Genomic DNA, 13,733 nt, shown 5'->3' on the forward strand with positions numbered 1-13,733 from the left:
AGCTCAGATGCACTTAATATTGCACCTTGTAATGAGGTCTGTGCTCTCACTGGTGTTGATGATAGTGGTCACCTTGCTGATACAGGACTGCTCAGCATCAGAGCTGTTTAAAAAGCATCCATCTTACTTCAATATCAAATACATAAACATAATTTTAATTTCAGTTACTTTGCAAAAGTGTACTTGGCTATTCCTGTCTCTTGGAGAGAATCAGTTTTTCTTTGCTGTATGCCATATTCAGTATAATCCCTGGCAAAACAGAAATAAGCTGTCAGACCAAAACAGACTGACAGAATTATTTCTTCCATTTATTTCTGTTTTGCAGGACCCTGAGAAAAAAAAAACCAACCCTCATTGGGATGGAGTGGGAGATCTCACCCAGGTCAGCTCTGCTTACTGTCCTCACCATGTGTGTGAGAGCAGGCACACAGCACGGGGATCACCTGGACTCCATTTTGATTGTTTCCATTTCCAGAGCACCCTCTTTCCCATGTGTGCTTTGGGGAGGACTGGCTTGAAGGTGAATGTAGTACCTGTCAGCAGAAGGAAGACCAGCCTGTGCTGGTCTTCAGAGGTGCTAGGAGGAAAGAGGGGTGCATGGACAATGCTTATATCACTGCCCTTGGTGCACAAGAGAGAAAAGCAGGCAAGACAGATACTGGTATTTTTCTGCCTTTTGTGGGTGTTGCATAAGTTACCCAGCCAATGTCCTGAGTTTGACACGCCAATAGTGGGGAAAAATCCTGAATGCAGCCAGGTGCATCAGTGGGGGGAGACCTGCTCTGCACACCTGCATGGGGGGACCGCCAGCAGGGAGAAACATGCATCCAAATTAAGGATACAAAACAAATTCTTCCGTTCTACAGGCTGACACTCATCCTCATTTGACTAGCTTTCCCACAGGCCAGGGCCTCAGGTTGCCACCCCACCATCACAATTTCCCAGTCTGGATGATGTCTGCAGTGCTTTCTCTAGGTATGGCTCCACTGGTACATCATCAAACACCTCATGACTTAGGCTGCAAGTCCAAGTCAGACATAATGCTCTCCCCATCTTTCATTTTTGACATGTATGCCAAGCCTGAGGTACTTCACCTCATACTTCTTGGGTCTCATCTGCAATGTGAGAGCCTTTGGATGTGCTCCAAGGCCTGCCATAGCACTAGTGGGGTCAGGGGATGGCCAACAGCATTGCCAGGACACTGCAGGAGGAGGTATAGAATCATAGAATCATTAAGGTTGGAAAAGACCCTTAAGATCATCGAGTCCAACCGCTAACCTATCACTGCCAAGTCCACCACTAAACCATATCCTCAAGCACCACGTCTACCCTTCTTTTAAATACCTCCAGCGATGGAGACTCAACCACCTCCCTGGGCAGCCTGTTCCACTGTTTGACAACTCTTACGGTGAAGAAGTTTTTCCTAATATCCAACCTAAACTTCCCCTGGCGCAGCTTGAGGCCATTTCCTCTCGTCCTATTGCTTGTTACTAGGCAGAAGAGTCTGACCCCCGCCTTTCAGGTATGACAACCACCATTCAGGTATGTCTGCATGGAGCGCAGGGTGTGCACTCTCAGGCTGTAGCACTCCACTGTGTGGATACAGGGGTGGGTGGTTTGTCTTTTGGAAGAGTTTACTGCAACACTTTGGGTGGTAGCGAGAAACTACCCAGCTGGTGGTAGTGGAGGGTTAGTGGAGGGTCAGCCTGGACCGCTTACATGATGCTAAAGGGCAAGGCTATTGGGCGTTTTCTTGATTGGATATGTCCTTGGTGACCTGGTCATTGATGAAGTGCTGGTGCTCCCTAACATTTTGTCTGCCAAAGCCCTCCTGAGTGCTCTGCCAAGCTCTTGGCAGCTGCGCCATTGCTGCTTGGAGGATTGCGGGACAAGTGCCTCCACAGCGCTGCTTGGATGCCAGCGTTGCAGCTGCTGACTAAGATTGTGTCCCTCTATATCCTGCACAAAGGCTGGTGAGCCAAGGGATCTGTCTGCCTGGAGTGAAGCCAAGCCTTGAGGGAATCCTTAGCTTATCTACATGGCCAGAAAGCCCTTCTGCAAGGGACATCAGCCAAAAAGTCAAAGACTAGAGAAACTAAGGATGTCCTGTGTACAGCCAATGCACGCATAACAAGTTTAATAAGTAATTCCTTGTCATTGTGTGCCCTACTGCAAGATGCCCTGGTCCATATTCTACAGATTTGTTACAGGAGTGAGAACTGGTTGTTGCAGTGATTGCTTCAATGCTTTGAAACAAAGGAACTTCTCTAAGTGTAGGCTGTTTTGCCTCTGACCGATTTAAATGTATATCTCTCTCTGCTGGTTAGCTTGAGGTCACTCCTGTGGCTTGTGTAGGCTGTTTGCAGGGGGGGTTTCATGCTTCAGTAGGATCTTCAGGCTTACCTGTGGTTTCCCACTTCCCACCAGCACACGGATCACAGGCAATGGCTGAGCGAACGCAGATCTTCTGTGACATTGCAAAAATGCACAAGGACAGGCTCAAAGTGCAGCCCGCTTGGCAAAAAGTACACGTGTATGTTTGGAAAGAGGTAAAAAAAAAAAAAGAACAGAAGCATATCATATCTCATAGTAAAACTGCAACCACGGGGAACCAGACCATGAAATGTGGCACAGCTTCAGCATGGCGACCACCCAAAAACCAGCTGCATGCAGAAGTGCAGGAAGTCAGGATGGTCACAAACTCTAGACAGGCAATGACCTAGACAGGCTGGAGAGGTGGGCCTGTGAGAACCTCATGAGGTTCAACAAGGCCAAGTGCAAGGTCCTGCACCTGGGTTGGGGCAACCCCCAATATCAGTAGAGGCTGGGGGATGAAAAGATTGAGAGCAGCCCTGCAGAGGAGGACTTGGGGGTACTGGTGGATGAAAAGCTGGACATGAGCCAACAATGTGCTCTTGCAGCCCAGAAAGCCAACTGTATCCTGGGCTGCATCAAAAGAAGCGTGGCCTGCAGGTCAAGGGAGGTGATTCCGCCCCTCTACTCTGCTCTGGTGAGACCCAACCTGGAGTGCTGAGTCCAGCTCTGGAGCCCTCAGCACAGGAATGACATGAACCTGTTGGAGCAGGTCCAGAGGAGGGCCACAAAAATGATCCGAGGACTGGAGCACCTCTTCTATGAGGACAGGATGAGAGAGTTGGGGTTGTTCAGCCTGGAGAAGAGAAGGCTGTGGGGAAACCTTATTGCGGCCCTTCAGTACTTAAAGGGGACTATAGGAAGGATGGGGGCAACCTCTTTAGCAAGGTCTTTTGAGACAGGATAAGGGATAATGGTTTCAAACTAAAGGAGGGTAGATTTAATTTAGATATAAGGAAAAAATTTTTTACTTTGAGGGTGCTGAAACACTGGAACAGGTTGCCCAGAGAGGTTGTGGAGGCCCCATCCCTAGAAACATTCAAGGTCAGGCTGGATGGGGCTCTGAGCAACCTGATCTAGTTGAAGGTGTCCCTCCTCACTGCAGGGGGGTTGGACTAGTTGATCTTTAAAGATCCCTTCCAACCCAAACCATTCTACGATTCTGTGAAACCCACAGCCCAAGTAGAGTTTGCGATCTTGCCACTACAAATGCCCAGGAGCTCCAGGCGCATGGAGGTGAAGCCCCAGGGCCCGCTGTGGGGTAGAGCATTGCTAGGCCCAGCCTGTTTAAATGGAGACATCTGTTACTGTGTTGGGAAGACATGGCCATTTGGTGCACGTGGGACAAACCTCAGCTCATCTGAGCATTTTTCCCCAGAATTTTTCTAGTGAAGGCTTAGTCCTTGACTGCTCACCTCCCACATGCAGGATCTGCAGTTTTGCCCAAGCGAGGACTGTGAGGCAGAGCTTCTCTCTTCTTTGAGTAGGAAACCAGTGAACTCCAGTCCTGCTCTTCTGGCTGGAGGAAAAAAAAGTATGTGATCTAATTCATCAGCTTGACAGGAAATACTTTGTATAGAAGTACTTCTACAGTACCAAATTTCCAAAAAATTTCCATAGTCTCTTTGCTCTTTGGCATCTTGAATGACCATAATTGCATGACACAGCCTGCCTTTGTGCCAGGAAGAAGGGACTTGGTGCCACAAAACTGCCTGTTTTTTATGTGCTAACTTGCAGCTTCTCCCTGCAACACCCGTCCAACCATTTTGTTGCCAGGCTGGACTTGGCCCTGAAACTCAGTCAAGTGTGATTCAGCACTTAATTGACACACTGGAGCACAAAACCTGACTTTGCTGGCTTTTAGATGCACAGTCGAGGTAGTTTCTCCTGTTACGAGGTAGGTCTGGGGTTTATTTATTTTACAGGTCAGCATGATTGGCCAGTTTTGTGTCTGATAGGCATACAGGGACCAGAGTGCTCAGCAGGTGCTCAGGACCCAGTCAGATCAGAGGTGTTAGGGGTGTAACACCAGCCACAGAGAAGGAGAATGGGGTACTGCACTTACCTTTTCGGATGTATCAAAAAATAATTTTCCATATACTTTGAGCTCTAGTGCTTATATAAATGAGATGTTGAAATGTCAGAGTGGTGTTAATCCACTTGAATTTCTTGTTAATCTGTTTATATAGTAGCTGTATCACAGTTGTGCTGATGGGTGGTGTTCCCTGAAGAAAGTCCAAGCTGTTTTTTAATGATTTACATTGATACCAGCTAGTGAAGTGCATGTCTGCTCTTCAGGATCATCAGGAAAGACGTTCAGCAAGGGAATGGGATTGACTTGGCAGCGTGTTGTCACAGTGCCCAAGGCCTCGGCAGAGCTCCTGACATTCCCAAGGCAGCAAGGTCATCTTGAAAGCACAACTGCATTTCTCTGGTGTTGTTTATGTTAATATCCTGAGAATGACTTGCATATTTCAACCTTACGATGGGTTAATCATTAATTAAGATCTTACAAAACTGAAGTCAGAAACCAGTAGTCTAGGAAAATACAAAAATTATCTTGTAATGTATTTAGAAAAAGCGTGTAGATTCATTTTAATCTTGGGTAGCTTGGATAAAAGGAAAGAGGAAAGAGGCAGAAACATGTTTCAGTGTGGCACAGTTCACCTCACTTGGAAAATGTTGCTTTTTGTGAAGGGCATGCCTCAAGCCTGAGGACCTCTAAAGGGCTGTGGTTTGCTGGTGGTTTCTTTCTCATCCAAGTGAATGTAGGTGGACCTCTAGTGAGTGGAAAGGTCAGCAACGAATTCCGGGGAAGGCATTAGTCTTCCTGACTTCCTATGACTTGATTTTTCTGACAGGTGAAGCTCTAATGTGGCTGTATCTCCTTGAAAGCTGTTTTTAGCATCATGTTGATTACCTCTTCCCTGAGCAAGATAGACTGACCTGGTAGTGGAAATTATTTCCAGGACACACAGACTCCTAAACCAAGTCTGCAATGTTAATACAGGGAAAACAGGCAAAATTAGGTGACTCTATCCCCACCCCCAAATCTTACAAAAAAATTAAAAGCATATCTTTTAATTTCCTTACACACACAAAAAAAAAGACGACTAGGGAAACCTTTCATGATTAGTATCCTTCAGGAAGCCCATGTCTTGGCATAAAGTGCCTTGTCCTAATTACATTAGGAAAAATGATGCTATGCTAGAGGTAGGAAGTTGCACATGCTTTTGCTTTCTTACAAGGGACGTAGAAGCTCATGCAGTATTTATCCTGGTCTCCTCTTTTGGATTATTCACTAGCGCTAGTTCCTGCCTTGGTAGCCAACACCTCTCCCATCTCTCTGCTCTGCCTCAGTTTACCTCTGCTCCTTCACACTGCTCATCTCCCCAGACTTGGTATTTGCAGCAAATTTTCTGTGGGTAGACTTACACCAAGGAAACAGCCAGGGATTCTGGAGGACCGCAAATCTACCAAGGTGTGCAGCTTAGCTTTCTGTGCATTTGAAGGGTAAAGTATGCCGAGATGAAAATGATGTGCCAGTCCACAGCGCTTCTGCCCTGCAGCGAGGACATTCAAAAGGGATTTTTGTGCACTGGGTAGTGGAAAGCAAGGAAGGATGCCAGCTTCAGCTCCATCCACATCTAGGCATTGACTCTAACCTGGATGTGAAAAGAGGTTTTGGCGGATCAGAGGCTGTTGGAAGAATGGGGAGATGCCCAGTACATCTGCTGGGAAGGTCACTGTCCTCTGCAGGTGGTGGGGTGGGAGAGTCAGTGGGACAGGGCATCTCCCCTCCCCAGAGGAGCCTGTGGGGATGCTGGCTGTGGAGCTCTGCTCCCCTCCTGCCCTGACACCCTTTCCCCAGCTTGGAGGGGAGTACAGCCTTGGCAGAGTGGCTAAACCTGGCAGTGGGATGTTGCAATGAAATAACAGTCTCCATTTTCAAATAATGCTTTATTCACTACATCTTAGAAATGTACCGTAAATGAAGCAAGAACTAAATAAACTCAGAGGCTTCTGACAGTACAGAGAACAGAGATACAATAAAACACCTAAAATATCAACTCTTTTGAGAATAAGGCACACTAGGTTTTTACATATATATTTTTTTTCTTTGAATAGTTTGTTCTTAACCTAAAGGTGTTCACATTTCAAGTTATCAGACTTACCTCAGTAGTAGTGTACATGAAATGGTTTAGAAGCAAGTGTAAAAGGCACGGGTGGGAGGCTCAGTGTGTCCCAGCTGCCTGCGTCCCTCTGTCCTGCCTGTGTCCCCAGGTCCTGCCTGCTCCTGCCCCACGCAGGCAGCATGCACCAGTGGCCTGGGCATCTCAGGGTTTGCCCTCGTTGGCTCCTTTCTTTCCCTGCCACCTCTGCAAGTGACAGGACCCTTGTCCTGCCGCTGGGGAGAGGATGAGTGGGAAGGGAGCCATCGCCCTTCATCCCTCCTCTGTGGGTCAGCCGCGGTGTGGGGCTGGAAAGGGGCTGGCAGAGACCCAAACCACTAGACTGCCTTTTCCCAACCCCAGGGAAAAGGGTTTGTGCAGAGCCCATGGACCCATGTCGGTATTTAGTGTTGAGCTGTGCAAGACGTTAGCTGGAGGGCCGGAGGAGGCAGCACCGGCCTCCCTGTTGGGGCTGGGGCTTCCCCCTCGGGGCTTTGCCCAAATCACCTCCTCTTGCCCTACAAACAGGCAGGGCCTCGGGGCTAAGGTCCAGGTGTGCTTTCAGAGGCAAAGGGACAGACAATAAAAGTCTTCTGGGAAGGGGCGTGGAGGGGCAGAGTCCAACCTAATGGTTAACCTACTCACAGTGCTTTTGCTACTGGGGTGACAGGGTTAAGGAGAGCTCAGCTTGGCTGAGCAAGAGCACCTAAAAAACAACTGCTCAATTTTGAGACAAGGAAAAAAAGTGTGTTAAAAGATCACTTCACTGAGCTGGATGTGGTCTGGAAGTGGTTGTCAAAATATACTCCATAAGAAACACCTTTGGTTGGTGCTTATACCACAAAAAGTAAAGGAATGTTGTTTACTCACTCCCTGCTTCGCACCTCATGTCACTGGAGCCATGTTTGCAGGGCTGATGCACTTTATACAATGGGCAAGATATTTCTTTACTGTTTTACTATATTTTACATTCACTGCACTACTAAATAAAAGCCTTTAAACAGGCCACAAAACACTGCAATAATATATTTACTTATTGATAAAACAAACTTATTTAGAACATGACAATAAAAGGTTTTTGTTTTCTGGCAAACCGCATACCATGTAAATTTGCAACATAAAATGACTTTAAAAATGTATATTAAAAGATATTTACAAGTTCTATGTCGTAAAATCATCGGGTCTAATCACTCCCGCCCCTGATGTGCATGTACAGCTCCAGTTGTGGAGAAGGGGAATTAAGCATGGGAGGGAGGCTAGCCCCGTTTCACTAATTCCAGTATCACTACCACCCCTAGTACCTCAGAAATTTCCCACAGAACATGATGGAGCGATGGGTAAGTAACGCTGCGCATCCTCTCAGCGAGACCGCGCCTGCTTTTGCCGACAGCAGCATACATTCTCAGTCACTACAACGTATACTTCAAAGAATAAAATAAAAAGCATTGAAAAAGAGCCTAGGCTTTATACTGGATGAAGATCTAAGTCAAGACACCTTGCGCAAAATATTGGCTACTCGTTTCTGCACATACTCCAACTACAAGTAGCTTCAATAAATAGAAAATCCAGTTGTTAAGGAAAACTCAGAGGCTTTCTTTTACTTACAGAAGCCTGCAAATCACACTGAAGAGGTTTGTGTGAGGAAGCTTTTTTTCGTCTTTCTCCCAAACAGGCAATATTAGTTATTTCTGATTTCAAATAAGAACGAGCAGATTGTATTAAAGCCAGCACAAAAATGCAGAGGTCTTGCACATTTTTCAAATTGCACTTTCCAGTATAATTTTTTAAATAAGATACTTGTTGGTTTTTTCTTAAAAAAAAAAAAATTCTAAGGTATGTATTCTTTAAATATTGAATATATTCTTCAAAATATATTGTTAAAACTTTCCCTAGCTGCTCAGGTGTGCTTTTTAATATATAGCTGATATATTATTAAAGGCACTACAAAATAGACATCTCTGGAGTGCAGAAGTTACTAAAAAATAACCTTCATACCACAAATATATTGAAAATATAACTGCTAAAAAAAAAAAAAAAGACCCTATGCAACCCCACTAGGATGCGTATAAATGCACGCCAGCAGTGGGCTGGATGCATCGAGGTCCTTTAGAAATGTATGAATACACAGGCATGTTAAATTTTAAAAATAGCCTAAAAAATTAGTGAAAACTTCAAGCGTAGAAAATATTTCAAACACGTTTTTCTATGACATTCTTCACTTTCTGCATCAGTTTACTGAGCCCAAATGTTTATTCTTTTGCAGCTGGTTCTTTCTTCATAAATAGTAAAGTGTTCCTTCAGTGTGTGTTTCTCTGCCACCCTCCTCTGCCAACAGTCTCAGTATGTCTGGTAGACGTCGTGGATGGGGACCTGGATGGTTGCGGCTGGGAACGCTGGGGGGATGTAGGCGGCATATCCCCCATAGGCAGCAGCGGCAGCAGCGTTCTTCTGTAGCGTGGCTATCGTTGCTGTCGTCGCGGCAGGTGCGGCAAATGGCACATAACTTGTCCCATAAATCCCAGTGGCGGGGATCCGCTGCACGTTAGGAGTCATGGTGTACACCGGCGTGATGGGGCGGCCCTGGAAGGAAAACATCGGGTTCAGACCTCAAAAAAAAGTGCTTAAATTACTGTAATATCCTGTTTCCACCCCCTGAATTGCAAACCCCCTAGAAGGGGTGGTGATAATGGCAGGGTAAGCAGCGTGTGCCCTGTTGAATGAGGCTTATGCCATCATAGGGGACTCTTCCCTCCCTCTCAGTCTGGGTCCCTGATAGGGGTAGAGCAGCTGTCCAAAGTGCAAGTGTCTAAGACAGGTCAGATGAACTGCAGGGCTGTTGGGCACCATCACATCCTCAACAGCAGCTCCTGAACGGGAGCAGGGCAAGAGGCCAGGCTTTTCCTCAAACTCAGGTATTCAGAACAGGATGTATGGGAAGCAGGATGTATGGGAAGCAGGACATATGTGCTGAACTCACCTGGAAGGGGGGAGGCGTTGAGACAGCTGGTATTACAGCTGCGGCCGCAGCTGCCGCAGCGGCTGCCGCACTAGCTGGATCCTGCTGGACAGCTATAGGGTTGATGATGTGCTCAACAGTGTGAATTTTGCCATCTTCCATCATCTTGGCTGGTGGCGCGGCCTGAAACATGGAGTACTGGGCACCGATGGCAGGGATGGCCACTAGGAGAGACCAAACACATCAGGTGCATTCGGAGTGGGTTTCCAGGACCTCACCTCAAAGGGCCCTTCCTCTGACTCTGCCGGCTCTCCCGCAGTGGTCCTGTGCTGGTCTTATTAGGGCAGGTAGCCCTGTGTGCTGGCGGGGGACCTGGGGCACCCCTATCCTCCCCATGGGTGGGAGCACCATGGCTGATGCAGTGTTGGGCTTGCTGCTGCCTGCTCTGCCCAACATTTCCCCCATGGGTGTCCCAGGGCCGGAGCCCTGCTGGGGACCAGGAGCTGTCACCTGGATTTACACAACCCCTTCTGACCACTGCCATCCTCCCCGCAGCTAGGAGTGTGTCCTGACCCCAGGGAGAGATGGGAGCACATACTGTCCCAGTGGGGTCTCTGCTACAGCTGTTGAGATCAAGGAATGTGTAGCTGCCATAGGCAGGGCTGTTCTGGGAAAGAAAAGTGTGGTTTGTACTGCAGAAGTCTATATACCGTCCTTTGGCCAACGCTGCAAAATATCAGCTCATTTACTATTCTGCGTTTCCCAGGCCTAACTTGGCTAAATACGTTTTATCCCATTTTTCTGCTACAGGATCAATCTGTTTAATGACACTAAAAGAGAAATTGCTCTTTAGAGAATTCTCCCTCATGCTGAAATTGGACAATGCAAAATAATTAGAGTTACGGTCAGAATGACTGTGTTCAGAGATAGTGAGTTTGTACATAGACCAGAACGGAGCTTCATGACACTGCTTAGGGAAGAAATGTGCTTTGCTGGACATTTCCAATAATCACAATAATTAGACATGAGTCATCAATGTGCATTTGCAGCCCAGAAAGCCAGTCGTACCCTGGGCTGCATCAAAAGAAGTGGGACCAGCAGGTCGAGGGAGTGGACTCTCACCTTCTACTCCACTCTTGTGAGACCCCACCTGGAGTACTGCATCCAGCTCTGGGGTCCCCAGTACAAGACAGACATGGACCTGTTAGAGGAGGTCCAGAGGAGGGCCATGAAAATGATCCAAGGGCTGGAGTATGTCTCCTATGAAGAAAGGCTGAGAGAGTTGGGGTTGTTTAGCCTGGCCAAGAGAAGGCTCTGGGAAGACCTTATGGTGGCCTTTCAATACTTAAAGTGGGCTTATAAGGAAGATGGGGACAGACATTTTACCAAGACCTGTAGTCATAGAACAAGGGGCAACAGTTTTAAACTGAAAGAAGGTAGATTTAGATTGGATACAAGGAAGAAATTCTTTACTGTGAGGGTGGTGAGACGTTGGAACAGGTTGCCCAGTGAATACCCCATCACTGGACGTGTTCAAGGTCAGGTTCAACGGGACGTTGAGCAACCTGACCTAATGAAGGATGTCCCTGCGCATGGCAGGAGGGTTGGACTAGTTGATCTTTAAAGATCCCTTCCAACCCAAACTGTTCTATGATTCTGTGATGCTATGATTTCCATTGTTGTCTTTTAGTGCACACTTCCATGTTCAGCTCTTGAACCTTTCAGCAGTGAGGTTATTCACAAGGAAAACAGAGTGATCAATAAATGATGGTGATGTTGGCATCTTTGGGAGGTGCAACCAGTAAATCAGAAATGAAGCCAAATACACACGTGGATTTCTTTCCCTGGGATGAAACTCTGCAATGTGGAAGTGTGCAGTTCTGCCTGTGGAGAGGACAGGTGCCAGCAAGCGATACTCTCATTTTCATCCTGGAGACTGCAACAAGGGATCTGATCAGTTATCTTTCAGGCAAGAGATGTTTCCACCGCCAGTGGTCTACCACTGCTTCCTCAAGCAGAGACCTCCACCCATGAGCTTTTCCAGTTCTCCTTCTACACCAAGTCCACCTGATCAGCTCAAACCAGTTTTATCGCTGGTTTAAATAACCTGGATATTTTCTCACTGATGCAAAGGCAGAGCCCTCACATGCAGTAACCTCTGGCAGAAAAGCAGTAACAGGCAGCTGGGCTATTGGGGTGACCTCTCAGGAGTTTTCTAACCATTTGCAAAGAAATGAGCTTTAAGGTCATTCTAAATAGTAGGAAACTTTGCAGAGTTGGTACATCTCCACTCCTCCATTCTGGTAATGTGTTTTCAGAGTCATACCCTTTTAATAACAGAGGTGTGTCTTGCATGTGGTACCTCTTAATAGATAATCTGATCTGGTTGGGGAAAATGGACCATGTGCTCCTGTGCTCAGAGGCTGTGCTGGAACCATACAAGAGGAGAAGACCCCACAAAGAAATCTGAATCTCAACATGCTTCAAGTGTAGAAACATTTAGACTTGAGCTTCAGGCTTTTGTTTGACAGTCGAATGAATTACAGACACCAGTAATAGGTGTGCATTTCAAAGCCCACTTTTCAAGCATCCTTTAGTAATACCTGGAATTCGTGAAGTATCTTTACAAACAAGCATAGTGGTAATATTTTCTGATTGTGAGTGGGTAGTGTTCCCAGGAAGTCTGATCTTCCTTTGGAAATGGCTCTGATCTTAACAGCCTTCCTTTGTCTCTGGACCTCTTCTCACATTGTCTCATCCAGCTGTTTTGAAGAACTCTTCACAGCCTTCATTAAATGCAAGCTGTAGCTTCCACTGACAGTATGGAGCATGTTTTGGGAAACCACTGCAGCTTTATTATTAAACACTGCTTAGGTCCTGCAGTTACAATTTACTTGGAAAGAGGAATGGGGAGAAGACCTGAGGACTTCTGCAAGAGGGCTTGGCCCTGTAACCTGCAAGGACCTTCTTCCTCAGGCTGATTTTCCAAAAATAAATCGCTCCAAACAGGATCTTGAGGAATTACAGGGCTTCAGCCTTCATCCCATTCACCTGGGAAGGGTAAGGGCTGGATACTGTGCTGAGGATGCGGCAGAAAGGGGTAATCCCTGCCCTGGCCCTTGGCCTGGCTCCCTGCAGCCCAGCACCGCTGAGAGCTCTCCTGCAGGTTGCTGCGTGGCTGGGAGCCAGACCCGAGGGCTCCCTACATCACTCCTTCCCCTTGCTGCTGATGGTGATAGAGAAGCTCACACTTCCCTGCAACCGGGAAGCTCCTGGTCCTTTCCCAGCCTTACAGCACTTTAGAAATACAAACTGAGCAGGGGAGAGCTCTGACCTGGTTGGAAATCTGAGGTGGGAATTGCCCAGGGTGAAATTAGCAGTGAAGAAATGAAAAGAGATGAGGATTGCTCTTAGTCACCATGCTCTAGCATACATGATGGGGAAGGTCTGCTTCCTCCTGAGGAGGTGCAAAAGGGACAGGAGCGGTAGGCACAGCTTTGGCCCTTTCAATTTTGGTCGGAAGAGCTCCCAGACATTCGTGTCCCCTACCCTGCTGCATGCCTGTTGTTTGCAAAAAGCCCAGCCAGGGCCAGGAGGCATCTGGCACAGGGGAGCCCTGAGCCCCAGCCCTGGAACTGTCTCCACTGCGCAGCCGTGGGCTGGAGGGGTGCCCGCACACCTGACATGGGGCTTGGAGAGGGGGCTAGCCCGCCACCTCTGCTTTCCTCCCTTCATTGCACATACTGACCTGCACCAGGCTTAATGGCCACTGGATTGACCGCAGGTAACTCCAAGTTGGGTACCAGCTCGTATCCTTTCTCCTGCTGTTTTCCTTTGCCTTCGTGGTACCTGCTGTAGATGCCACGGCCAGCGGAGTATCCCCCCAGGTAGGAGCCCCTGGGGCCTGGGGCTCTGTTGCCAGCTGCACCTCGTCCTCTGCCTCGTATGCTGCCTGCTTATGATAACAACATAGAAGAAGATGGTGAATAATGGAGAGCAACAGCCCTGTGGGGAGCACGAAGGGCCCCAGGTTGAGACTGAGCGGCACGTACTTAGAATCAAGACTGCTGAAGTTAGCTTGATCTGAATCTTAGTGACTTTACTTATGAAAACTGAAGAGCTTGGCCTTAGAAGCACCCATTAAAACAATACAAGTTTTGGTCTTGATGTTTCTGACCATAGATTGACTGGTTATGTATACTGATGCAACTCTTGTGGCCCGTGTTATGGGT

General features: G+C 47.4%; 1 protein-coding gene across 8 annotated transcripts in view; it reads right to left on the reverse strand.

Annotated features, from left to right (window-relative positions):
* Positions 1-6,314: 6,314 nt before the first annotated feature.
* The window catches only part of RBM47 (RNA binding motif protein 47), an 81,166-nt gene continuing 73,747 nt past the window's right edge, over positions 6,315-13,733 (reverse strand). For 6 of the 8 annotated variants that reach the window (XM_064449321.1, XM_064449320.1, XM_064449318.1 and 3 more), the window contains 3 exons: positions 13,250-13,456; positions 9,523-9,725; positions 6,315-9,125 (listed from right to left, as the gene is read on the reverse strand). In XM_064449321.1, the coding sequence (XP_064305391.1) occupies positions 8,883-9,125; positions 9,523-9,725; positions 13,250-13,456 (653 nt within the window). In that variant the 3' untranslated portion in view covers positions 6,315-8,882. Of the gene's footprint in view, positions 9,126-9,522; positions 9,726-11,331; positions 11,438-13,249; positions 13,457-13,733 lie in introns of all 8 variants that reach the window. The other 2 variants (XR_010372614.1, XM_064449319.1) reach the window with 2 other exon arrangements.

The sequence above is a fragment of the Phalacrocorax carbo genome, chromosome 4, assembly GCF_963921805.1.
Source record: "Phalacrocorax carbo chromosome 4, bPhaCar2.1, whole genome shotgun sequence".
In the NCBI taxonomy this organism is placed as follows: Eukaryota; Metazoa; Chordata; class Aves; order Suliformes; family Phalacrocoracidae; genus Phalacrocorax; species Phalacrocorax carbo.